Below are 25,616 nucleotides of genomic sequence, written 5' to 3' on the forward strand. Positions count from 1 at the left end.
GCAGCTGAATTGATAAATGATGGGGAGGTATCCAGATGGGGTGAGACCCAAGACTGCCTCTTTTTTTCTTTTCTTTTTTTGGTTTTTGGGACACACCCGGCAGTGCTCAGGGGTTACTTCTGGCTCTATGCTCAGAAATCGCTCCTGGCAGACTCAGGGGACCATATGGGATGCCGGGATTCGAACCATCATCCTTCTGCGTGCAACGCCTTACCTCCATGCTATCTCTCTGGCCCCCAGGACTGCCTCTTTCTGAGAGGTCCAAGCTATGTCTCTCCCTCTGGCTCTGTCCTTCCCCTTTCCAGATCCAGGTACTCCCAAGGGACAAGACGTTCTGGGTTGGGGTAGATGTTTCTGTCGCCTCACCCATAGCCCTCAGAACTGCTAGCCTGACCTGGAAGGCCAGGAGGTTCCAGAGATGGCCAATCCATTATCAGACCCTGCCCATTATCTTGCAGGTCCCACTGAGCTGATGGTACCAGAGCTGTTAGCAGGGACCAAAGCTGGGTTCCTGGACATGCCGCAGTGCTGAGTCTCTGTGGTGCAGGTCTGGGTCCTCAGGAAACATGAGAGGTGCATGTGGCATATGGTCCTGCTGAGTACACTCTGGGTTCCTCAGGCTGGTAAATCCCAGTCCAAAGGGAACCTGGTACCTCTGGTCCCAATCCAGTAGAGTTAGTTTTTTCTTTTTTTGGGGGGCATACCAGATTCTACACTTGGGAATCACTCCTGGTAATAATTCAGAAAACCACATGAGATACTAGAGATCAAAACCAAGTTAGCCACATGTAAGGCAAATGTCCTAACCACTGTCCTATCTCTCTGGCCCATGGGGGTTAGTTCCTAGGATGAGGACCTGACTCTCATGAAGTGTAGTCAGCTGCTGCTGGAGAACACCTATGCCTCAGTTAAGCAGTTCCACCCCCTACCTACTGCTTTTCTGTTTTTTTGGTGGTCCCCCCTGCTTTTGGGATACATCTAGAGTTCTGTAGCTAGCCCGCAAAGTGTTCTTGAGGTCTGCCCACGCTCCACTCTCTCCAGTGGTTGCTGAACTATCCCCTAATGCTGAGGAGATGTCCCCTTTGCACATTTGTTCCATTGTCTACGGCTCACTTTGCTGTATTGGCTCAGACACCACCTCATACAGAAAGCCTTCCTGGATACTCCTGACCCTGTGTGGGTCAGACCCCTCTGCTGGCTCCCCCTGGTGGCCCAGTGACCCAGCCTGACCATTCTCCAGGGATTATCCCTTTGTCCAGCAGAGAAACCAGTTGCCTTCTCTCATTCCTGTGCTCCCTCAATCCCATAGTGAGCTAGGAGTACCTTCCCAGAGGGCTGAATGGGATCTGATCCTACTCTAAGAAGTGTTGCTCCACATCTCCCTTCCTTCCCCTCTCTAAATCTCCCCCATCTTCCCAAAAGTTCTCCTCTGCCCTAATTGCTTACTGCCCTGTAAGATTCCAGGTGCTTCCAAACCCAGCTTTTACCCCACCTTGCCCAATGAATGCAGTCACAGGCTCCCCTCTGCAGGGAACCAGTGCCACTCAGGCCCCATTAGCACTGCAGTATGGACCTTCCATACTGGGCAGCTTCCCTGAGATCCTGCTCTCGGACAAAGAAGTTTTTGAGGACGGACACGTTCATTATAGGGAATACACTGGCTCTTTCATACTCTCAGAGCAAACCAACTACAAATAGATGGGCAGAGAGTGGGTTAACTGGGGGTGACACTCCACCACAGCTGGGTCTTGGCTGTAGTAGGTAGGCAGGAGGGAGCCCCTGCCCCTTCTGGGGAGGCTGGAAGGTGGGAAAGAAGAGGTGATGTGTGTCTGCTTCCATGGGCTAAGGCCACACTGGGCTAGCCAGGCTGCTCCATAGAAGCACCAATCCATTGGGAAAAGAGCTCAGCTGGTGGCATGTCCAGATTTCTCTCCTGCCCAGGTCATGCAGGCACACCAGAGACCCCTCCCAGGTCCTTAGTGGGCTAGTCCTTCACCAGCCATGGCTTTGCGCAGCTTCTGGTGAACTGGTGTTGACTGGGGGCTGTAGGAGCTCAAAGGGCTGTAGGAGCAGCAAGTGGGAGCAGCAGGCTGCTTCCAACAGGCATAGCTCTGCCCTGACCCTTCTCAGGGCCGGGCACCCCCATGGGTCTTGGTGCCTGATATCCGGGGCTTCCTCCAGGCCTGCAGTGCTGGGTTGTTCAGCAGAGTGTAGGCCAGGCCCCAGAGGATCCGGCCACGCTGGGCTCTGCGGGCTGCACCCTGGGCCACAGGGTCCTTGGTCTGCAGCAACTGCATCCCTGGGAAGACGTCAATGAGTCACTCAACCCCCAGAACCTCAGCAGAATGGGGAGGAGGCTGGCACAGTGGCAAAGGGGATTGAGTCTGGGCTGTCCCTCATCACCACACTTTGGGCAGCAGGGGGAGAGGGTACAGGATCCTGAGACCAGAGGTCAGAGGGTCTGGGGTGATGAGGGTCTCTCAGCCAGACAAGCTTTTCATTTTGTGCGTTAGGGCTAAAATGTGAACACCAAGAAGAGATAGGGAATCTGAGCAAATGGACAGAGACAGTGGATAGCCAGTGGGACACGGCCTGATCCTGCTCAAATGTCTGTATATGATAGACAGGTGGGATGCCTCCTTCCTGGGACCAGTGCCCTCTCCCAGGGAAAGGACTAACCTTCCTCTTCCTGCCCTGGTCTGAGGCTGTCCTGGGGCCCCGCGGAGGGCTGGTGGTCCCTTCTTTGAAGGAGCAGGGTGCAGAAAGCCATCATGGCCGGATGTGACTGGCTGACTTCTATCTTCAAGAAGTTGCAGTAGGTGTGGTAGCCTGGAGGGCAGGTGAGGTTAGCAGTGCTGTGTGGGGTACAGGGCCTTGAACCCCTACCAGCCCACATATTCTTCCACAGCCATCACAGATACCACCCAGACACTTGGGGGCATATCTCCCCAATACCCCACAGCAGTGCATGGGATTCACACTAGCCCCTGACGTCACCAGGGTCAAGAGTGGCAGCTCTGGAGGGCAGCAGACTGAGGTCCATCTGGCCGAGGTGGACAGCATTGTAGAGAGCAGACAGGAGTACCCGCCAGACAGCCACTGTGGCACCCACCAATACATTGATGGGGAAGAAAAGGAAGGTGAGAACAGAGAGTGCACGCCTGGAAGAGAAGACAAGAGGTTGATCCCCTAAGCCAGCCCAAATAGACCCAGATGTGCACCCCCCACAGACCCACTCTTTTTTCTTTCTCCTTTCTATTTTTTTTGGGGGGGGTGGGAGAGTGTATATATATATATATATATATATATATATATATATATATATATATATATATATATATATATACCCAGTAATGCTCAGAGATTACTCCTGGCTCTGTGTTCAGGGATCTCTCCTGGCAGTGCTTAAGGGGCCATATGGGGTGATGGGGATCAAACCCAGGTCAGGCATGTGCAAGGCAAGTGCTCTACCCTGTACTATCCCTCCAGCCTCTTTTTCTTTTTATGAGCACACTTGTGCACCCACTTCCCTATGGCCTCAATGACAGCAGTACATACCTCTCTGTAGCAGGAAACCTAGGCCTCTTTATTAGAAGAGACTGGACTAAGCCAGAATCTTACTTTGAAATGGCCACCCCTCTTCTCCCTCCCAGGTCCCTAGTTCATCAATTGATTCTGTCTTTCTAGGGACAGAGGTTCTCCCCTGGACTGACTGTTCCCATTAATCTCCTTCCTGCCAAGGAGGGAGGACCACAATCCTGAAGGAACAGAGGGTCAGAGGACAGAGCCACTGACACCCAAGCAGGGAACTCCTAAGTGTGTATCTGTCCCCCTAACTGGTACACAGATAGTTGGGCCGGCTCTCTCTGTGCATCAGGCAGGATCTCTCTGCAGTCCACTGATTCCCAGACAGGGGAAAGGGGAACATCAGTGTAGAGGCAGAAGAGAGGAATACACCTGAGAAGAGACAGAGGACCTCAAATGCCGCCTCACCGGTTGGTCAGCTCTGGACATCTGTGGTGAGTGTCCAGAAAGCCCCAGTGAGCAACCAGGTTCTGTACCATCACAGCCAAGGCCAAGGTCAGCCAAAAAGGCCTGCAAGAGCAACAGGAGTCAGTAATGCAGGGAGCAACCCTGGCAAGGGTATTCAGGGCTGTGGTTCCTGGTCTATCTCACCATGAGTACTCCAAGGAACGGAGGAGCAGTAGGTTTCTGCCATGAAGCACGGGCATAAAGACCAGGAAGGCAAAGGCCGAGGTCCCCAGGAAGAAGATGATTTGTTGCAACAGGAGTCCTGCAGATGGGAGGACCCAAACAGGTATCAGGCACTGTGGGCCATGGGATCCTAGGCTCAGGGAGCCAAGGACTTGGGATTCAGCAAGATCTGGCGCCAGGTCCCTGTGATACTGCTGCCTGACTCTGCCCCTTGAGCAAGTGGTTTGACCTCTCTGAGCCTGAGTTTGTTCTGTAAACGAAGTTGGGTCCCTATGGCAGAGGCTGTTGCGAGGATCCAACGAGCACAGTCTTTGTGACAATATGGAGAAAAAAGCACAAAGGGCTGTTCAAAGACCCCCACTGCCCCTGAGTCCTAGTAAAGGAGGTGGCCTTTTTTCATGATTGCTTGTCTTCTTAAAGCCCAGAGTGCTGCAAGGCAAATGCTTGAACAGGTCCACTGGAACTCCCCCTCAATTGCTTGTGTAAGATAATGGTTAAGTATCAGGTGATACTTTTGTGACTTTTAGCCCCTAGTTTCTCCTCTGCTTCTCCCCTGTGAGGTAAGAGCTGGAATAACTAGTAGGAAGGGAAATCAGCTCTCATTTTTTGCTACACCCAAAGTCACTGCTGCACCCAAAGTGGGGATCAGGAGCTGGGAAGATCCTAGAAATTCATTTAGTCCAACTCTCTGGTGCAGAAGCCCTTTGTTTGCTTGTCTGTTTGGGGTGGGACATACCTAGCAGTGCTTCAAGCTTATTCCTGCCTTTGTGCTCAGGTGCTCACTGAACAGATGGTTCTCACAGAACTGAATCCAGGTCGACTGCATATGAAGCAAGTGTCTTAACCTCTGTACTAACTTAGGCTCAAGGATATCCTCTGAAATTTCCCTGCCCCAGTGAGGGTCCTTTAGCTTACTTGCATGCCCCAGTGATGGAGATCTCACTACCTTTTCCAGGCAGCTGAGTAAGAATCTTTCAGCTATGGATCAATGCACAGAACACTGTAGCACTCAGGGTCCATCATCTTCCTCCACCCCACCTCAGTGAGCTTCCTGAGCTCTGGGGAGTCCTATTGGGTTGACCCTCTGACTCTCACCTGCTCCAGCACAGGCAAACACCAATGACCTGCCCAGCATTTAGTTCTCCCCTCTCCCGACCCCTCTGTGCGTGGCTGAATGCAGGTGGGAGGGAGGGAGACTTACCAAGGCAGGTAAAAGCAGTCTGGTAGGCGCTGAAGCTCATCCAGCAGAATATGGCCTGGCGGGAGGGGTGGGGGCTCTGGGCCAGGGGGCCCATGTCCAGGGCAGCCCCTCGGTAAAGGGCTCGAAAGTTGTCTCTGGGTGGGAGAGGGACAGGAAAGAACCTCAGCCCTCAGCACACTCTCTCCTTTCTGGCTCAACTCCACACTGATTGATTAGCTCATAGCTAGGGCTGTGAGAGCCGGGGCTGGGGACCCCAGACTGGCTCTGGGATGGTAGGAGGGCTTCCTGGAGAAAGTACTATCCAGACAGAGTCAGAATGGGTGAGGAAGTTGGTGAGATGGGGGGTGGGGGGTGGGAGGAGGCAAAGTCAGGCAGAAGGAGCAACCTGAGCCCAGCAGAAAAGCGAGAACCAATAGCAGGAGTGGAGGGGATCTATAGGTTGGCCACTAGGCCAAGACTCGTCCTCCATGTTGGTGTCCTAAGCTGAACCAAAAGTTTCCGGGCTGGACCCCTGAGACCTGGCAAAGGCTCAAGCATGCAGACAGATCTCTGTCTCACTAAGCTCCCGAACACCCACTTTCCTGCTCAGCCTAAGCCCATCTAGAACCTTCTCTCCCTTTGTTCATGGCTTCTTTCTTTTTTTTTTTTTTTTAACTTTATTGATTGAGTGAGTGAGTGATTGAATGATTCGTTTCTGGGCCACACCCAGCGGCGTGCTCAGGGGTCTCTCCTGGCTCTAATCTCAGAAATCACCCCTGGCAGGCTGGGGGACCATATGTGATGCCGGGAATTGAGCCAGGTCCCTCCCAGGTCAGCTGCATGCAAAGCAAATGCCCTAATGCAGTGCTATCTCTCTGGCTATCTCTCTGGCCCTGTTCACAGCCCCTTAATGTTTCTTATACTGGGTAAGCAAGGTGGCTGGGAGATCTGTGTCATTTCACCATCTTTCCAGGCCTGTCCAGGCCCTGTCCTCCCCACCCATCCACAGTTCCTTCCTGGGCCACCCCCACCCTGTTCCCATGACACAGGCTTTCCCTATAAGATGCAGCCACTCCAGAGACCACACTCTGTGCCAGCCACTCGTGATCAACCCATTTCCCTGACCCGGTCAGGCCCTGGCCTCACTGAAGGGAAAATTGGCAGGTGAGTGCATGGATTCCTAGGCCTGAGTCTCTGATGCCCCGCTGTCCCAGGGCTTCCCCCAGGGTCTTAACTCAGGATTCCACAGATTCCCAGGTTCCCAGAACTTCCCAGAGTGCTCTGGGTATCAGAACCACCACTAACCTGTGCGCCACCAGTGAGCGAATCAGCACCAGGAAGCTGAGTGAGCAAGACAGAACCAAGGCGAAGACGTAGCAAACTGGAGGGAAGGGGAGGGAACAAGATGGGCAACCAGGTGAAGGAGTCCTGGAGAGGGTCACCCGTATACCCTCACTTTCCTCTCCAGACTCTTCTCTGGGGTGCCCTCTCCCCCCAGCTCCTTGCCCATTTGAGCCATGTCCGCCTATGGTTGAGTTTGCTGTGGGTCCCAGAGAATGATACATGAGGGAGGTGCTGTGAGCAGGTCTCACAAACATTTAGGCAAAGCAGGTGCAGGGGCCCATCAGCAGGTATCAAGCTCAGCACCAGGAGAAACTGAGGAAGCTGAGGCTTTGAGAAGTTTAGGCCATGCTGCTAAGACATGATGGACGGAGATGGGTAGCATTTTCTCAGCAAAACTGGACTGTGCCTTAGCCCCTGATTCCTCCAGGGGACTTGGAAGCAGAGCGTGCACACAGGGGAAATGCCAGCACTAGTTCCACAGAGCAATGAGGGCTGGAGAAGAAGGGGAAATTCCTTGGAGGCAGCCCATTAGGTCAACTGGGGCTGTTAACTACACACCATGATCCAGTCAGTCTCTATTTCAGATCAAGGAAGTTAGAATTTTGGTCACAGGAACTAACGCCCCCAGCTTTTGAGAAAGCACCTCAGAAAATCCCAGAGTGCAGCCAGGGGTAAGAGCCAACTCCTGACCACCCAGCATTGATTCAGGTGATTTCAGGTGATGGACAGGACACTGGGTCTCCTGTGGGACCCACTTGCAGTCCCACCCCCACTTGTGCTATATATGAGTCTCCTTCCATGGGGCTGGGGGGGCGCAGGAGGGGTTAGTGCCAGGGACGGCTGATTGACAGCACAGAACAGGGCACTCTGGGTTCGGGTCTGGGTTTATCCTGGAAGGATGGAGAATGGAGATGGCCCAGATGACAGGATGAGAAAAAGAACTTGCCCTTCCCTCCCCATTCCACCTTCCTCCATGGGGGTTAGAGGGAGGCCTTATCCCAGTCCCCAGTTCTGTTACCTTTGCCCCATGCCCACAAACTTGAAATACGGGCAGAGATGCAGGACTGGGGGTGAGAGACACCTCACAAGTGACACAGGATGCTAAGAGGATGCCATAGTTGGAGAAGGGACTAGAGATTCCAGCCTTCCCAACTTGAAGATGAAGTGTTCAAGAGGGAAGGGAGGTAGGGAATGAATTCTCCATTAGGGGTACCCTAACTTCTGGTTTGCTGCCTGTCTGTCCATTCATCTCACCTTCTAGTGCCCACAGATGGTGTATCACCAGTTTCACCACCTCCTGCTTGTCATCCGACACTGAGATGCCAAAGCCAGCCAGCATGAAAGCCACATCAGTAGTGATGCCTGCCCGTACCTTGCGGACAGTGGGCACCACACCCACCAGCAGCAGCAGGGCCACCTGAAAGAGCCCAGGAGTGAGTGTGTTGGCAGCAGTCATGCCAAGCTCAAGAAGAGTTTTATGAGCTGACAGGTGATCAGTGCCCCTCCCAGGGCCTCTGCTGTCCCCTCAGCAGCATCCTCGCCTCCAAGGACCAAATGGGACAGGTCCCTCCAACTCTCAACCAATAGGCTCTATGCTCATGGAGATCTGATATTAACCAAACAGACCATGAGGAGGCTTCCAGCAATGTGTCTGCCCCTCTGTCTAGTAGCTGTCTGTGCCACTGAACAGAAAATATCCAATGTCCCCACATGGAAGAAAGCAAAGCTACCACTGTGCACCGGCTCTGAAGTTGGGCCCAGATTCTAATTATGGCCATATCTGAGACATCAGCTAAAAGAACCTGTCTTCAAGTCATTTCCCATTCTCAGCTCATTTCCTGTCTATAAAATGAAGATACATAGCTGCCAGGAATAAACCCTGAGTACAGCTGGGTATGGCTCAAAATCAGAAGAAGAAAAAGGAAGAAAGAAAAGAAGGAGGAGAAGGATAAGGAGGAGGAAAAAGAGGAAGAGGAGGAGGAGAAAGAAAGAGGAGGAAGAGAAGGAAGAGGAAAAGGAGGAGAAGAAGAAATACTGTAAAGGCAGTGATCTGTCTCCTCTGCCTCATGTTGTGATGGGTTCAGAGAGCTGAATGTAATGGGGTCAGGCCTGTGGACTAAGTTTCCATGAGGCCCATAGGGTGAGCACATGGGACTTTGGAGAGCAGGGCTGGGTCTGAGCCCCACCTACCAGGTTTTGAGGAGCAGCTGTAAGAGTAGAGGCAAATAGCCTCTCAGGGACAAGACCTACCTGATAGATGGCCGTCTCTGCCAGGGTGGCAGAGAGCACCAGCTTCAGGGGCAGTTGGAATCCTGCAGGTCCCAAAAGGAGGGGAGTATGGTGAGTTCCAGCATGAGGCCCCAAATCCCCAGCTGGGGAAAGATCCCTGATGCTGCACAGCCCAAGCCAGGGGACCCTCACTCTGATCCAGAACTGGGGCCACTCTTGCCAATGATCAGGTCAAGGTAGCTATTCATCCAGCAGAGGCCCAGGACATCATCCTCCCGCCACGTGATCTCTCCCTCCAGGGCCCCTAGTACCTGGCTGAGGAGTGTAGACAAACTGTCGGAGGCAGTTCCAGGCCTGGGAGAGGAGTCCCTGCTTGGTGCTATGTGAGCTACCGAGAGAGCAAGGGAAGCCCTGCTGTGAGCAGGCCCAAGTATAGTTCATCTCTTCATTCTGCTAACCTTGTTTTCCATGGCAGCCCTTCAAAGCAATCACCCCCAGACTTTCTACTGGCCCTGAAGGTCCTTTAGCCCTCACCTGTTCTCCTGCTTCTTCCGGCACAGGAGGGTCTTCAGATAAACCTCAGAGGGGTCACCCTGTAGGGACAGATGGGGAATACCCTACTCAGGGCTCCCTCAGGATAAAAAGCTGCTCACCTGTAGGCCTGTGGGATGGGGCTCGTACCCCAAAGCAGTTCCTTCCTCCTGCACAGACCCTATCACAGTGCCCGCATCCAAATAATTTGCTTATGAGTCTCTCCACCCCCCACGCCCAACTCCCAGGTGCTCCAGTCTCTGTCCCTTGCACACAACCTAGGCATTGACAGACACAGGACAGGGCCATGCTAGGACAGATCCCCCAGAGCCTTCCACCTCCCCAAGCCACATCTAGGCCTCCAACCTGCCGGAGGACGAGAATGTTCCAGGCATGGCCCCATTGCTGGGACCCAGGACAAGAGGTGGTCATGCCTAAGCTAGTCGGTGTTCTTTGGGACTTCCGCCCCTTTGACTTGAGGCAGCAGGATGGGCTGCTTACTTCTCTCATGACTCCAGAAGAGAAGCATGCTGGGAAGTGTGCACATGCATGTGAGTTCATATGTGTATGGGGCAGTTGTGCATGCAAGGGGTATGGATGTAATGCATGTGTGGTGTGTGCATGGTGTGTGTGTGTGTGTGTGTGTGTGTGTGTGTAGGGTGGTAAGAAAACCCAGCAGGGAGGGAAGGACTTGGAGGTGCAGGGCTCTGGGACACTTGCCCTGCTTCTGAATCAACTGCACTATACAGGGTGACAGAGCTCTCCAGAAGAGAGCAAGGAGAGCAACGGTGACAAGGAGAAGGATCTACACTAAGCAAGTTTGTGTGGGAGAGAAGCCAGACACTGAAACCCACCCTGGTCTCGGCCCCTCTTACCCCAACCCTGGGGATGTCCAAGCCTTCTCTGGCTGCATACCCTCAGGACCACAGCACCCTGGTGTTCAGTGAACCCAGATGCCAGCCACACCACAATCACAGGCCTGTACCTGTCATGGAAGCCCCCCAAGGTTCCTTCCCCCTTTGATTATCAGAATAACCTGGTCTTTTGCCTCTGGGTCCTCCACCCCAATCAGCTCCTTCCTTAGAGCCTCAGAGGAACAGTACAGCTCAGCCATCACCCCAGCCACACACCCTGACCTGGGCACTTCCCTCTGCCCACAGCTCCTGTTACAGCCTCCATCTCCAGGAGGTCAGACACGGGTCAGCAGACTCTAGTCTGGGGCTGCTAGCCCCAGCACATGTGGGTGCTGAGGCATCTCAACAAGCTTATCACATTGTACAGAAATCCTTTCCTGCCATGACGAGCTCATCCACCCTCCCATCCATTGAAAACGTCAAATATATTTGCTGAGCATCTATTATGTGATAAGACCTGCCCAGCCCGCAGCCAGATATGGACAGGCTCACCCATCTTTGACCTTTCCTTGGCTCTTCTCCAATGCCAACCATGCCTCCTCTTTATCTCCTGCCACCTCCAGAGTCTCCCTATACCTCATATAACTGCCAAAGCCTACCTCCTCCAGGAAACCCTCCTAAGCTCCTAGCACATGCCTTTAGCAGACATTATCCAATCTAGAGTACTTTCCTAAGGTAGTTCTGCTCTGGAAGCACAGGATTTAGATCAGCATCTGCAAAGTTTTCAGAACACCCAAGGCTCATGTTTCCTCCATTTCAGAAACAGATCATGGCTCCCCTGGCCTACTTCTTCTCTACTGAGTATTCCTTGGGCTTGTTTGGGGCCCTGACATCCTGGATGCCAGCTGCAGGTCTGGTTGGGCCTTTGCTTGGGGAGGAGAGTCAGAATGGGAAGGAGCCAACATTGGCTCTTATCTGTGCTCAGCTGCACATCAGACAGGATCAGCAGACACAGGGAGAGCAGGGTGGAGCTCCCAGCCATGCCCCTTTACCTTCCAGCCTGCTCTGGGCTTGTGTCCGAAGCTTCTCACCAGCTGCACCGGGTACCAGAAGCTCAGCAGCCCAAGTCCCAGCAGGATCGGCAAGGAGGCAAGCAGAGAATAATACCTATAGATCTGGACAGGCAGACACACAGATATATTCACTTCTGCTTCTCTCTCACAACCCCATATCCAGACCCACCTCAGCACTGCCCCTCACTCAGATTCTGTCTGCGGGTGGTCCTGGGTCTCAGGGAGAGATGAGGTGGCCGATGCTGGGACGACCAGACCCTCCTTTACATGCCTAGCACCCAGGATAAATGCCCTATTTATCCTACTCTCCCTCCCTAAGGCTTCCAGTCCTTAGAGGGGCCAAAGGAGGTAAATAATTTTGCCTGGGGGACCAGAATGAAGGACACCTATTGTCTATGCCCCTACATCACTGCTGCATTGGAGACAGGCCCCTGAAAATTAGACTGAGACCTAATTCTGCTTTGACAGTTACACAGTGGTCCTCAAAGTATGGCCCGCGGGCCACATATTGTATTTGTATCTGTTTTGTTTCTTCATTGCAAAATAAGATATATGCAGTGTGCATAAGAATTCGTTCATAAGTTTTGTTTTTACTATAGTCAGACCCTCAATGGTCTGAGAGACAGTGAACTGGCCCCCTGTTTAAAAAGTTTGAGGACCCCTGGTATAACATGGGTAGTCCATGGCTCCTGGGGCTGGGCACTGGCCTCTGCATTTATTCAGTGGTTACTGTGACCCACTGCAATGAGCTTAGTGTAAAGTAAGATGTTGGTGCTGTGAGGACCAGTGGAGGAAGGACTCAGATGTGACACAGGCCTTGAATTTGGTCCCCCAGCAACATACACAAAACAAAAAAAAGAAAAGGAAAGAAAAAACGACCAGAGCCAAAGAGTTAGTACAGCAGGGGAGGTACTTGTCTTGTACCCATTCAGCAGGGTTCGATCCCTGGCACCTCATATTGTCCCCCCAAAGCCCTCCCGAGAGTGATCCCTGAGGAGGGAGCCAGGAGTAAACTCTGAGCACAGGCTGGTGTGGCCCACCCCAAAACACACAAGGAATAAAGATCAAGTCCCTGCACTCAGCAAACATCTGCTGTTTATCTTTCCTACCTCACAGCTTGGTGTGAGTTAGGTCATTTTTTCAGGGGAGCCTGAGGGGCTTTGGTGTGGCTTCCTCAGCACACTCTGGACAGCAGTACTGTTTGCAAACCTTTGGTTTGATTCTGCTCTCTTTTGAATGGACAGCTTGTGGGTTGCTAGAATTTTTGTTCATAGTCAGATTCTAGTGCCTAGCAATGATTGGCACTGATTAATGCAATTCAACTATGTTCGTTGAATGAATGAATGAGTGAATGAATGAATGAATGAAGTCATGAGCAGAATTCCAAGCCAGGATCTAGATTTCTTCCCGCCTGGCCTGCAACCCATGGATGGGTTCTGAGGCTCGAGGAGTCACTAGCTGCCCTCTGAAGTCATCCCCCACCTCCTATTCTCATCTGCTCACCCCCACCCCTAGTTTTTCTCAGTAACATTTCTATTCCTGAGGAAGGGAGATCAGTCATGGGAAGAAGGGTTCAGCTTCCTCTTCCTCCTCTGTGTCCTTCCTTTGCCCTCTCGTTTCCCAGGCTAAAAAGCTCCTGGCCTCTGCCTGACCCGGGCTCCAGTTCTGAGCAGAAGAGACAAAGAGACCCCCTGCTAGAGTACACAGGCAGCGAGAACATGCGCACACACACACACACACACACACACACACAGAAATGGAAAGAGCCCCACTGACCATACAGGCTCCTCCACACTCCTCTGCCCCAGAGGGCCCTGGCGTACCTGGGGTGCCTGGGGGCACTCTACTCTCTGCCACACCTGCACCCCAAGGTGAGCCCAGGACAGCATAGTGCCGAGCAACTGTGCAGCTCTGTGTGGGACAGTGGCACAGGCGGCCAGGGGGTAGTAGAGAAGAGGATAGTAGAGCAGGGCCAGTATCTTCCAGTGACCTGGGAAGCAAGAGGGGCAGAGAGATGCATGAGAAACGCAGACCATGGGTCCCTGCCCAGCCCCTCCATCTCCTTCCTCTTGCCGTCCTGCAAGCCCTGGGTTCACATGCAGGCTCTGGCTGCTGTTGGCTCTGTGCTCGTGGACAAGTTACCTCTAGAAGTCTTGGTTATCTCATCTGTAAAATGGACATAAAGTCAATTTGTTAGCAAGGATGAAATGGAAAGGTCTGTGAACCATGCTACTGACCCACTGTCCCCTTCTGATCCTCAGATTCTCTCACTGAAAAGGGACTCACTGGGAATCATGGAGTACCGAGGGGGCAGCTCCTCTTGGTGACAGCAATTCTAGTCACTAAGGCCAGCACAGTCCTGCAGGCCACAGCCCCCCACTCCCATTGTGTGTCCTTCTCTTTCCTCATGAGGGTCTCTCTGTGGGACTCAGCATGTGCCCACAGACAGGCTGGTCTCGGCCTCAGGAAGGGAGATCAGTAACAGAGAGGCAGGGCTGTCCTTGGTAGGACCCGCAGATAGAGAAAAGGCAATTTGGAAGAACAGTGCGGAGGGCCACAGGAGACTGTGGTGATGTTAGTGTTTTACTGGGAGTCTACTAAGTTACTCTCTCACTCTCGTCATCCCATCCAGAGGCAGTCGGCGGGTCCCAGGGGCTTAGGACCCAGTACCTGGGTCTGATGACACACTGAGGCTCAGGAAGGGCAGTGGGGCCTCTTCAGAGAGCAGCAAGCAAAGGGAGCTGAAGAGGACCATAAAGACAGCAGCGGGCACCAAGTGGGGCTTGTTCCCAGCTGAGAAGTCTGCAGGGCTGGGACAGGGATGAGGCAGGAAGGAGGTCAGGCCCTGCCAACCTTCCATCGCCTCAGACCCAATGCCCAGGAAACAGATGAGGTCCACACTGTGGCCAGGACAACTGGGTGCGGCCTCCATCCTTTCCACAAGTATTTGTGGGGGCGATAAATGTGCCGGGGCTGAGAACATGCCCCCAACATTGAGCATTGGGAACAAGCCTGAGCACCGCTCCCTCCGCCCCTGGACGCACCAGGAAGCGGCCACCCCCACACTAATGGCCGTCCATGTTGGCAGGACTTCAGAGAGCGCTCGCAAGTCACAACATCCTCGGGCAGTGGCTGTGGCTTGGGTGAGGGCCCCGGGGAAGAGAGCAGATTGAGGGCACTGCAGCCCGGCATCGCCCTTCTGGACTCTGGGCGGGCCCCCCACCCTCTCAACCACCCTCCTGCCCTGAGTGCTTCCCACTTCAACCCCCCCTCCCATGACCCCCTCCAGGGCAAGCCTTCTTCAGGAACCAGGCCTGGAAGACAGGGGAAAAGTTTCCAATGTGAGAGTTGAGCTCAGACCCTCAGAACTCAGCCTAAGGGCTTGGGAGAACCTAGGGGGGAGATTAAGGTACAGGGGGTGACCATGGCCTGAGGGGCACAACCTGGGGCCAGACACAGATGGGCTTCTGTGTCCCCCAGGTCTGGATCAGAGCCACTGAGGGGTTCCACTAATCCTGGAGGGCCTGATCAAATGGGCAAGCTGTCAGACTGAGAAGAAGAATCCCTGAAGCCAGAGCTGGTATTTAAAGACCCAGGAAAGTACCCACCTGGGCAGTCCAGGTCTGGCATGGCCACAGCGGGGCCAGAGCCGGCGACGCCTCACCAGCATGGCCAGCAGCAACAGCCCAAGGGCCTTGAAGGAGCAAAGGCGAGTGTTGGGGTGAGGGGGTCCCCAGGGGGTGGGCACAGGCCAGATCATCCCCAGGCTTCTCCCACATTGGGAACTCCCAGTAACCCCTCCCAGGAGGTCAGGGGGACTTACAGACAGCAGGGCCAGGCAGGCATGGAGGAGGCCAGGAGGTGTGCTGGGCAGGCAGTGGGGCACCAAACTGTGGAACAAGCAAAGACTGCATCAGGCCCAGATGGGCCCCTCCCCAAAGTTCATGAGGGCTTGGGGTTCCAGGCACCTGATCCTCAGGCTCTCAGGCCCCAGAGCTGAAGGAAATAGGGTCCTGGAGGCAGCCCAGAGACACAGAGAAGCTCACATAAGCCAATCCCCTAGTTTCTTGCCCGATCCCTCCTGTCTTGCTTTTATCCTCTTCTTCCCCCCAAGATCCTTCCTGACTGTCCTGTGCCTCTCAGATCTCCCTAAAACATAGTATACAGCCTATTGACCAAGGCAAGTCTTCCGATGTTTGGTCCCATCCCTGGGACTGAATATGTCACTAGAAGGAGTTTCCTTTGCCTTCTCTTAATTCCCTTCCTAGGAAGGGTTTCCAGGTACAGTTTAAGTAGATTATGCATTGCACAAGGATGGCCCAAGTGTGGGTAAAAACCCAGGCCGCACAGCTCATCAAGCCTTACTCCTATTAGGCTGCAGAGAGCTCAAATGAGTCCCTTTCTCTAGTTACCCCAGAAGATCCTGTGCCCTAGCAGAGCACCAGCTTCCTGTTCCCCTTATAGCTGGGTCCAGGAAAGGCCCACGAAAGAAATAATTTAGAGGATAAAGACAATCCTGGTTAGGTTGTACAAACAAGGAACAAGGAACGATGGAGGAGGAACCCTAGGAGAGCACATGGGACGAGGTTTCTGGAAGGGAAAACAGAGCAGGTAAGACACCCAGAAAATTCATACTGAGTTGGGGACACCTTCTCCAGAAGGCCTACTAGGCATATTCAACAATAACAGACTTGGGTTGAGCCTCTTTGGAGCTTCTGGCCAGAATTTGGGCACTGGCCAGAATTCCCTGAGCTCACTTTTCCCCCACCCCCCAAATACCCATTCCAGAGTGTTGGAAGCATGGGGAAGCCCTCCACTGGGTGTGCTGGGGGCATGCATGGAGTAATTCTGCTCTAGGTTACTTCTGGGTAGCGCACAATGGTCGCTTCTCTAAGCGGAATAAGGCCTCAGGTGCCTGGTGGGTGAGGAATGGGCTCATGCTACCACTCCAGCAGGTGGGGTGGGTGCAGCCCGGCCAGAGTCTTTCTCTTGGTTCTCTTGTTCTGTGTTTCCTCATTGACAAAGTTCTTACCTGTTCCTGCCACAAACTGACCATGCTCCCACTCACCCTAAATAGAGTCCCCTGGCCCCTGGCCTGCCTCTCAGGGACTGTCTAGAGGAAGCCGCTGGTTCTTTGGTCCCTTATCTCTTTGTTTGAGGGCTACCCCTTGCAGTGTTCAGTGCTTACTCCTGGCTCTGTTCCTGTTCTCTCCTGGCAGGGCTTGGAAGACCCTCTGGGTGCTGTGGATTAAACCTGTGTAGGCAGCATGCAAGGAAAGTGCCCTGTCTACTGTATTATTTTTCTGGTCCCCAACCCCACCCCTATCCCCACACCTGCCTCTAACTCAGCATGTCTGAAACTTCCTCAAACCTTAGTCTGAGACCTGAGCAACAGAAATGGGCCATGGGAGGCTGATGGCTGATGGGAACAGGTCAGGGATGGGAATCTGATCCACAAAAGGATGCAGGAGAGGCACAAGGATAAGGGATCACCAGCACTGCACAGATATGTCCTGTGCTCTCAGGGCTGTGTATATCTGCATTTCCTTAAAGACAATAACTGATGAATGTTCTTTAATGTGCTCGCACAAGAATGCCGCGCTGCTTCTTCCTTGATGAACCTTCCTCATTCAGGTCATTGCTGGGTTATATGAATTCCTAGTTAGCTCAGACATAGCAACAAGTGTTGGAGAGGAAGAGTTGGAGTAAAGAAAACCCCCGACACTGCTGGGAATGTAAACTGTGAGAAACAATCTGTCGATTCCTGGGGGAAAGTTAATAAGACAAATGCTGTCTGCTCCAACTATCCACTTCTGATTTCTGATCTGAAAACTATGGAGGTGTTAGATCATAAAGCCATGTCAGCAGTATCATTCACAATAGTCAAGACAAGTAAGCAAGGAACTGAAGTAATAGCACAGCAGGGATGGCATTTACCTTGCACTCATCCAACCTGGTTTTGATCCCCAGCATCCCATATGGTCCCCTAAGCACTGCCAGGAGTGATTTCTGAATGCAGAACCAGGAGTAAGCCATGATCACCAAGAAGTGTGACCCAAAAAAGCTTAAAAATAAAGGATAAGGGGCCGGAGAGATAGCATGGAGGTAAGGCGTTTGCCTTTCATGCAGAAGGTCATCGGTTCGAATCCCGGCGTCCCATATGGTCCCCCGAGCCTGCCAGGAGCGATTTCTGAGCATGAAGCCAGGAGTAACCCCTGAGCGCTGCTGGGTGTGACCCAAAAACCAAAAAAAAAAAAAAAAAAAAAAATAAAGGATAAGAGGCTGGAGAGATGGCATGGAGGTAGGGCATTTGCCTTGCATGCAGAAGGACGGTGGTTCGAATCCCGGCATCTCATATGGTCCTCCAAGCCTGCCAGGAGTGATTTCTGAGCATAGAGCCAGGAGTAACCCCTGAGCACCGCTGGGTGTGACCCAAAAATAAATAAATAAGAAGAAATTCTACCATTTGCAATAACATGAATGAATCCGGGAGGGCCTTATGCTTAGAGGAGTGGGTCAGATGAATAAATAATACTTGATTCCACGCACAAGGAAGATACAGAAACCAAACAGATGAAGAGAACAGATGGGTGTTTACTAGAGGAGAAGGATTTTGGGGTGTGTGAATAAAATTGATAAAAGTGTCAATTGCATGGTGATGGATGTAGACTAGACTCTGTGGCGGTGTTCATGATGTGTGTACAGATGAAAGCACATCTGTATGCTTTCACACACCCCTGAAACTTAGCAACTATTGTTGTTCACTGTCTCCTCAATACACATTTATCTTCCTAAACAAGAAAACAGAAAAGAGAGGGCAAGTGATGTCCAAGTGATGAGTTGTAATTTGAATCTGAAAGATAATTGGCATCTTCTTAGTTAAAGAGAGAAGAGTACCACACACAGGGGATAAGTTGAGGGAGAGAGTGTGGCAGAAAACCCCTTGAGACTCTCAGCTTGTCTCTCTACCCAGGGTTTGGCCTAGAACAGGTTGTAGAGAAGCACCAAAGTTTGAGCAAGATAGAGCTCAGAGCTGGATGTCTGAAGATCAATTTACATAAAAATACCCAAAGTAGGAAATCTTATGAAGAGTCCTCAGTAAACTTAGAATTGAGCTGCCATATGACCCAGCAATTCTACTTTTGGTTCTCTACTCCAGGCCTTTAAAAATGTTCATTCAAAGGCTTGAGTGATAGCACAGCGGTAGGGCTTTTGACTTATATGCAGCAAACCAAGAGGGATGGTAGTTTGAATCCCAGCATCCCATATGGTTCCCCGAGGCTGCCAGGAGCAGCTTCTGAGTGCAGAGCCAGAACCGGTGGGTTGTGACCCCCTCAAAAAAAAAAAAAAAAAAAGTTCATTCAAGAAGATATATGGCCACCACTTTCATTGCTACAATAAGTACAATAGCTAAGATAAGTAATCGATCCAGGTGTTCAACCACAGATGAATGTATTATAACAGGGGTCTCAAACTCACGGCCAGCAGGCCGTTTGCGGCCCTCCATACAACATTTTGTGGCCCGCGGCTGGCCTTCAAATATTGCAGTATTCGTGATTATTCACTTACCGAATAATCGCAATAAAAATCGCATTAGTAAAAAATAAAATATCACATTAAACATTCACATATGCCGAGCAGTTCCGTTCAGGGTATGCAAATGTTTAATGCGATTTTTTGTGATTTTTTTTCTTACTGATGCAATTTTTTATTGCGAATATTCGGTAAGCAAATAATCACGAATACTTTGCACCTAGTACAGACGTCATTTCTGCTGCTCCTGTCCCCTGTCCCTTGCATTATCGGAGGCCTAAGGGAGAGAAGTTTATTACAGAATTAGATTTTTTCATACCTTCATCATGACTTCATCAAAGCCTGCAGTGAAGAGAAAGATTGAGGACGAGCACAGACAATTTCAGGAAAAGTGGGAGACACAGTATTTCTTTGTTGAGCACAGGGGCATCCCCACATGTCTTATTTGCTCAGAGAAAGTTACAGTGCACAAGGCATACAACTTGAAATGCCATTATTCAACTAAACATGCTGAGGAATGTGCAAAATATTAAGGAAATGAGAGAGCCAAGCGGGTTGCCAGTCTTAAAGCATGTCTAATGAGGAAACAAGAGTTCTTCAAGAAAGCAACCAAAGAGAATGTTGCATCAGTCGAAGCTAGTTACATGGTTAGTGAGATGATTGCTAAGGCAGGGAAACCATTCACAGAAGGAGAGTTTGTTAAAAAATGCATGTTACAGGCTGCAAGTATTATCTGTCCAGAAAAGAAAGGTCAGTTTAGCAAAATCAGCCTTTCTGCCAACACTGTGGCAGAGCGCATTTCTGACATGTCAAGTGACATTTATCATCAACTGTGTGAGAAAGCCAAATGTTTTTTTTGTTTTTTGTTTTTTGTTTGGTTTTTTCGTGCCACAACCGTTTGATGCTCAGGGGTTACTCCTGGCTAAGCGCTCAGAAATTGCCCCTGGCTTGGGGGGACCATATGGGACGCCGGGGGATCGAATCACAGTCGCAATCTTTCCTTGGCTAGCACTTGCAAGGCAGACACCTTGCCTCTAGGGGCCGGCCCCGAAAGCCAAATGTTTTGATGCATACTCAGTTGCTCTTGACGAGGGCACAGATACAACAGACACTGCGCAGCTCACATTTATATCCGTGGTGGTGTTGATTGCAATTTTGAATTGACAGAGGAGCTGCTCACAATAATTCCAATGCATGGCCAGACCACCGCTAATGAGATATTTCGGCATCTATATGATGCCATTGAGAATGCAGGTTTGCCATGGAAGAGGTTTGTTGGAATAATAACCGATGGAGCGCCATCGATGACAGGGAGGAAAAATGGACTGGTGGCACTTGTTCAAAAAAAAAACTTGAAGGGGCCAGCGAGGTGGCACTAGAGCAGGGGTGTCAAACTCAATTTACCTGGGGGCCGCAGGAGGCAAAGTCGGGGTGATCCTTGAGTGCAAAGTCAGTAGTAAGCCTTGAACATTGGGGGGTGTGACCCAAACAACTAAAACAAAACAAAACGAAAAAAGATTCCTCAAGGGCAGGGCCACAAAATGTTGTACGGAGGGTGAGTTTGAGACCCCTGCGCTAGAGGTAAGGTGTTTGCCTTGCAAGCGCTAGTCAAGGACAGGACCGCGGTTTGATCCCTGGTTCGATTCCCCGGCGTCCCATTATGGTCCCCCCAAGCCAGGGGCAATTTCTGAGTGCTTAGCCAGGAGTAACCCTTAAGCATCAAACGGGTGTGGCCTGAAAAAACAAAAAAAAAAAAAAAGTGAAGAGGAGGGTGTAGAGAAGGTCATTGCTCTTCACTGCATTATCCATCAGTATGCCCTTTGCAGTAAATGCCTGCCATGTGACAATGTGATGTCTGTTGTTGTGAAGTGCATCAACCAAATCAGATCCAGGTGCTTAAAGCACAGGAGGTTCCGTGCTTTTTTAGAGGAAATGGAGTCAGAATATGGAGATGTGCTCTATTTCACCGAGGTACGTTGGCTCAGAAGGGAAATGTCCTAAAAAGATTTTTTGAGTTGAGAGAAGAAGTGAAAGCCTTCATGGAAAAGGATGGGAATGCTGTTTCTGAGTTGAGTGATCACAAATGGGTCATGGACTTAGCTCTCTTGTTGACATCACACATAAGCTGAATGTACTAAACAAGATGTTACAAGGCCCAGGGCAGCTTATCAGTGCTACCTATGACAATGTAAGAGCATTCTCCACAAAACTTGTGTTATGGAAATCGCAGCTCTCTCAGACAAACCTTTGCTATTTCCCAGTTTGCAAGGAACTTGTGGATGCAGGCATACCATTCAGTGGTGAGTGCTGATGCTATTTTTAAGCTAGAGAAGGAATTTGATCACAGATTTGCAGACTTCAAAAAGCACAGAGCCACTTTCCAAATTTTTGTGGACCCCTTTTCCTTTGATGTGCAAGATGCCCCTCCTGTGCTTCAAATGGAGCTCATTGACCTGCAATGCTACTCTGATCTCAAAGCCAAGTTCAGGGAGATTAGTGGAAAAACAGACATGCATGGGCAATTTTTGAGAGAATTGCCCCCCAGCTTCCCTGAGCTTTCCCCAATGTTCAAGAGCACCATGTGCCTTTTTGGGAGCACATATTTGTGTGAAAAGTTATTCTCCACATTGAACTTCAATAAGTCAAAGTACAGGTCTAGACTTAATGATGATCATCTTCAAGCCATACTGAGGGTCTCAACTGCTTCCTCTCTAAAGCCAAATGTGGTTTAGATTTGTGAGAAGAAGCGCTGTCAAATCTCTGGCAGCAAGAATAGGCAAAAGATGCCATGTTCAGAAGAACTGTTCATGATCTTCACTCAATGTTCTATTCATGTTCAGAAGAAATAATTAAAACTGTTAATAAGGACATTTGAGGACTTTTTTTGTGTGTGTGTGAAATCCTTATGCAGCTCTGCCTCACCTTGACTTTGCCTCCTGCGGCCCCCAGGTAAATTGAGTTTGAGACCCCTGTATTATAAGGATGTGGTACATATATACAACACAATACTATGCAGCTCCAAAAAACAAAGAAATCATGAAATTTGCTGCTACCTGATTGGAACTGAAAGATCTTGTGTTGAGTGAAGTAGGAGGAAGAAAATCAAACATGGATTTCTCTCTCTTCTCTGTGATAAATAGAATAACTGGATGAGTAAACGTAATGTAGTAAAGGAGGGTGTCTAGATCATCCTTGACCCCAGAGTTTAGGAAGGAGACTGTTAGAGAAGAAAAGAAATCAAGGCAAGAAGAAGGAAAATAATAAGGAAACAGGGGCCAGGTCTTCAGTTATACTGGTGATGTGCGAGAGTAGCATAGCTATATCCAAGTACAAATTCAACAACAATGAAAGCATGAGATCTAAGCTACGACCCCCAGCTGTGACATGTGCCTGTTGGGGTGGCAGGCAAGTGGGTATGGGAGCACTGGTGGAGAGAGTTGTAAATCATGGTTCTTTAACTACATTAAAAAGTAATTGAATACCCATGGCAGAAATTCCTTCTATGGGACCAGATTCCAACATGGCTCCAAAACGCTCAGCACTGCTGGTTCCTGCATGAACTCAGAGTTCCCTTCAGAGGTCTGGGCAATATCCCTCTTTGCAGATCAGAAGACAAAAGCCCAGTACAGCCATGTCTTGCCCAGTGGACTGGGAAAGCGGAAGAACCAGGGTTCGAGCTGAGCTTTACCCCAGAGAGGGCAGGGAAGAAGCTGTGAGGATTATGATTGGATCTGCCCAGATGGTTCCTCAGCTCTGGGCATTTCCAGACGCTACCTCATATAGCAGTGGCAACGTAGGTGGTGTCTTAGAGGATTTAGGACGACACAGGGATGTGTCTGGATGTGAGAGGGAGTTTCCAATGACTGTGGGCTCTGGGCCTTCTTCCAACAGGAGGCTCAGGGCCAGCAACAAGTACAGGAAACTATGGGCACTGGGATACAGAGGCTACTAGTGCAGTGTGGTGAGACCCCAAATGGAGACAGAGTAAGACCAGCCTCTTTGTGTGTTCTTCTGAGCAGAACATCACCAGAACAGGTCTCTGGACTGGTAAATGACTGAAGTTTGGGGTCCCCATTGCCTGACACTTGCTGTCTCTGAAGAACCAATTCCACATGCAGAGGGAGGTGATTGTTGCCAGGTCACTGTTGTCAGTCCCTCTATGTCGCCGCTCTGATGAACAGCAAGTGTGGCTATGGATGGCATGGACACAAGCCAGCCAAAGCATGTGGCCTGACCAGAGACACCACAGGGACAACACAGACCTTCTCAACTTCAGATCACATCTATACCTGCATTCCCATCCAATTCACTTCTCCTGCCTCTTCCCTCATTTGGGTCCAGCACACAGGAGCATTGTGTGATCAGGAAGCTGGGACCAGCTTAGTTCTAGTTCAAAGGATGTCCCAGCCTGTTCTCCAACTAGGCAGGCACAAACAGGGTAGGGGTAAAAGGGTCTCAAATCCTCCTGGGGTGTCTCCCTCTGAGGAAAGAGTTGAACCTGAGTTCATCTCCTCGGGATTCCCCCAGCAGTCAACTTCCAGTTCCTGCCTTTGCCAGCAGACTCTAGACTGGGTTTGGCTAAATGGATTTAAACAATCCTCTTCATTCTTCCCTGCGTGGGGGCAGTGGGGCTCGGCCCACATTTGAGCCAGAATTCCCATCACCCAGACGGGTCAGGGACCCAACTTCCCTCTGAGGCCCAGTCTACATACTTTAGCATAGAGCTGGCTGTTGGTGCCTGGCCAAGCCAGTGCTGGGTCCCGCAGGCACCCAAGGACACAGGGTAGCTGGGTCTTCCAGATTCCTGGGCTTCCCCCCCCCCCCCCCATCCACACATTCTCAGGGGTCTCCAGGAGTGGGAGAGGACTCCCTCAGGGCTATCCAGCTGCCTTGCAGGTGGTTAGAACTGAACCCCCACCCTCCCACACTCCACCCCCCGCCGGTGACCTGTGCCTAGCCCCCTGGGAGGTGGGAGGCACGAGAGCATTCCTCCTCTAGTTTCAGGGGCTGATGGAGAACAGATGTGAACACATCTGGCGCAGCCACCCCCAGCCTCACCTTTCCCCAAGCCCTGAGATAGACCAAGGAATTGGGGGGAGGGACAGGCCAGGAGCAAGAGAGGAATGCGGTGCCCCACTCCCACCCCCGAACCCGCCCCAGCAGCCAGCAGGGGCCCTCAGGGCAGCTCCCCTGCAGGGTGCTCAGACTAAACAAAGAAAGGGTCTGAGCCCAGTGGGCCAGGCTGTCCGCCCTGCCGAATTGCCTTGCCGCCAGCCTTCCCCTCGGGAACTCAGGGCTCTCAGGCGGCCAAGGACAACAACGGCTGTTTCCACCCCCCTCACTTCTTCCCCTGTCCCCGGGCTGACCCTGGTTAACAAAACAACCCAGAGGGTCCCCATTGAGACAGGGCTGACAGGTCATCGTACCACGCACCCAGATAGGCTCAGGGCACCCACCTGGTAAGTCCATCACTAGGGTCTTAGAAGGGGCACCAGGACTCAAATTCAGGGCAGGGACCAGGCTTGTCAGGGCCTCACAGCAGAGGAGCTGCAGTGCCCATCAGTGGCCTTGTTAAGGATCTTTGTCCTATGCCCCCCACCATTAAGTGGGGACAAAGAGGCACTTACTATTCTGGCGGGAGCTCCGGGCCATCCTGGGGCTCATCGATGTACCAGTTGTCATAGGAATAGTCCTGTATGGTGTCCAGTGATGTCTGGTTCCCCACGGTCTGCAAAGCCATTCTCCAGCCGAACTTCTCCTGTGAGCCCCAACAAGCAAAAAGCTGGTACAGATGTGAAAAAGAGGCTTAGGGGGAAGGAATAAAAAAAAGAAAGAAAACCCAAACAAAGGAGCTGTTTCTCTTTAATCCTAAAGGTTACTTTCTTGCCTTTAGCTCCCTGGGAAAGGCCCGTCTGGGAGAAGAGCCTGGGTGCTGGCACAGGAGGAGGGATAGGCTCCCGGGTCCCCTCCCGCCTGCCTGGTCCTGTAAGAGGGTAATGGGAGGGTGGTGAGGAGGTGGTGTGTGTCCCTCAGAATCTGCAACTCCTGCCAGAAGCACCTGTCTGTCCCCAACAGTGCCCCACAAGCCTTCACTCCTATTTTCAAAGAAGGCTTGTCCAATCAGAGCTTCCCGCAGAGAACCCCCCCCCAACTTTTATTCCCCTCCCCAAACCCACCCAGACAGACCCACAGACAAACAGTCAAGGAAAGAGCAGAGGAAGGAGCCTCAGAGATGAAAGGGTGGGCGGGTTCAGCCCTCCAGCTCCCTCCAGCCCTCTCCCTTGCCCCTCCTGCTTCACCGTTGGGGGCTCAGCTCCCTGGAGACCCTCCCACCTCAGCCTGCTTTGATGGATCCCTGGGGGGGGGGTGGCTACCTCTGTGGTGGAGCACACCAAGTCTCCTTCCTTCCTTGGTAATACAAGGTCTCAGCTCCCCACACCTGCAGGTTCTCACATACCTGTCTTTGGCGCCTGTTCCCAAGGTCCCTCACCTATTATGCCCACCACATCTGCAGTGCCCACGCGCCAAGATCTCCTGGGGTGTGGAGCAGGAGCTGAGCACCCTTCGTTTCTTCTCTGGGGTTTCCATGAAGGAGGTGACACAGTGCGTGTCTCAGTGGTGAGAACCTTTGTGTTTCTCCAACTTGATTTCACAAGG

The 25,616-nt window shown here is 51.6% G+C and overlaps 1 protein-coding gene across 1 annotated transcript; it reads right to left on the reverse strand.

Annotated features, from left to right (window-relative positions):
• Positions 1–1,985: 1,985 nt before the first annotated feature.
• Positions 1,986–24,714, reverse strand: STRA6 (signaling receptor and transporter of retinol STRA6). The gene is made up of 18 exons (XM_049778169.1): positions 24,587–24,714; positions 15,250–15,316; positions 15,035–15,120; positions 14,097–14,236; positions 13,569–13,592; positions 13,250–13,416; positions 11,406–11,528; positions 9,503–9,585; positions 9,280–9,356; positions 8,990–9,051; positions 7,994–8,156; positions 6,701–6,776; positions 5,417–5,550; positions 4,177–4,294; positions 3,994–4,095; positions 2,998–3,161; positions 2,680–2,829; positions 1,986–2,299 (listed from the first exon to the last, which is right to left on the reverse strand). Exons 1-18 carry the CDS (start codon positions 24,697–24,699, stop codon positions 2,127–2,129), a joined length of 2,022 nt encoding a protein of 673 aa, XP_049634126.1. The 5' UTR covers positions 24,700–24,714; the 3' UTR covers positions 1,986–2,126.
• Between the last annotated feature and the right edge of the window lie 902 nt (positions 24,715–25,616).

This window comes from Suncus etruscus, chromosome 1 (assembly GCF_024139225.1).
Source record: "Suncus etruscus isolate mSunEtr1 chromosome 1, mSunEtr1.pri.cur, whole genome shotgun sequence".
NCBI classification, from domain to species: Eukaryota; Metazoa; Chordata; class Mammalia; order Eulipotyphla; family Soricidae; genus Suncus; species Suncus etruscus.

What these genes read in the sequence shown, in the direction of transcription:
- STRA6 (XM_049778169.1), bottom strand. Translation starts at nt 24,699, where the DNA reads ATGGCTTTGCAGACCGTGGGGAACCAGACATCACTGGACACCATACAG. An exon ending in GCCAGACCTGGACTGCCCAG is followed by an intron (nt 14,237 to 15,034) that starts GTGGGTACTTTC and finishes TCCCTGTCCCAG; the next exon opens with CCCTGCAGACTTCTCAGCTG. An exon ending in TGTCCAGAGCTGACCAACCG is followed by an intron (nt 3,162 to 3,993) that starts GTGAGGCGGCAT and finishes CTTCTCTTCCAG; the next exon opens with GCGTGCACTCTCTGTTCTCA.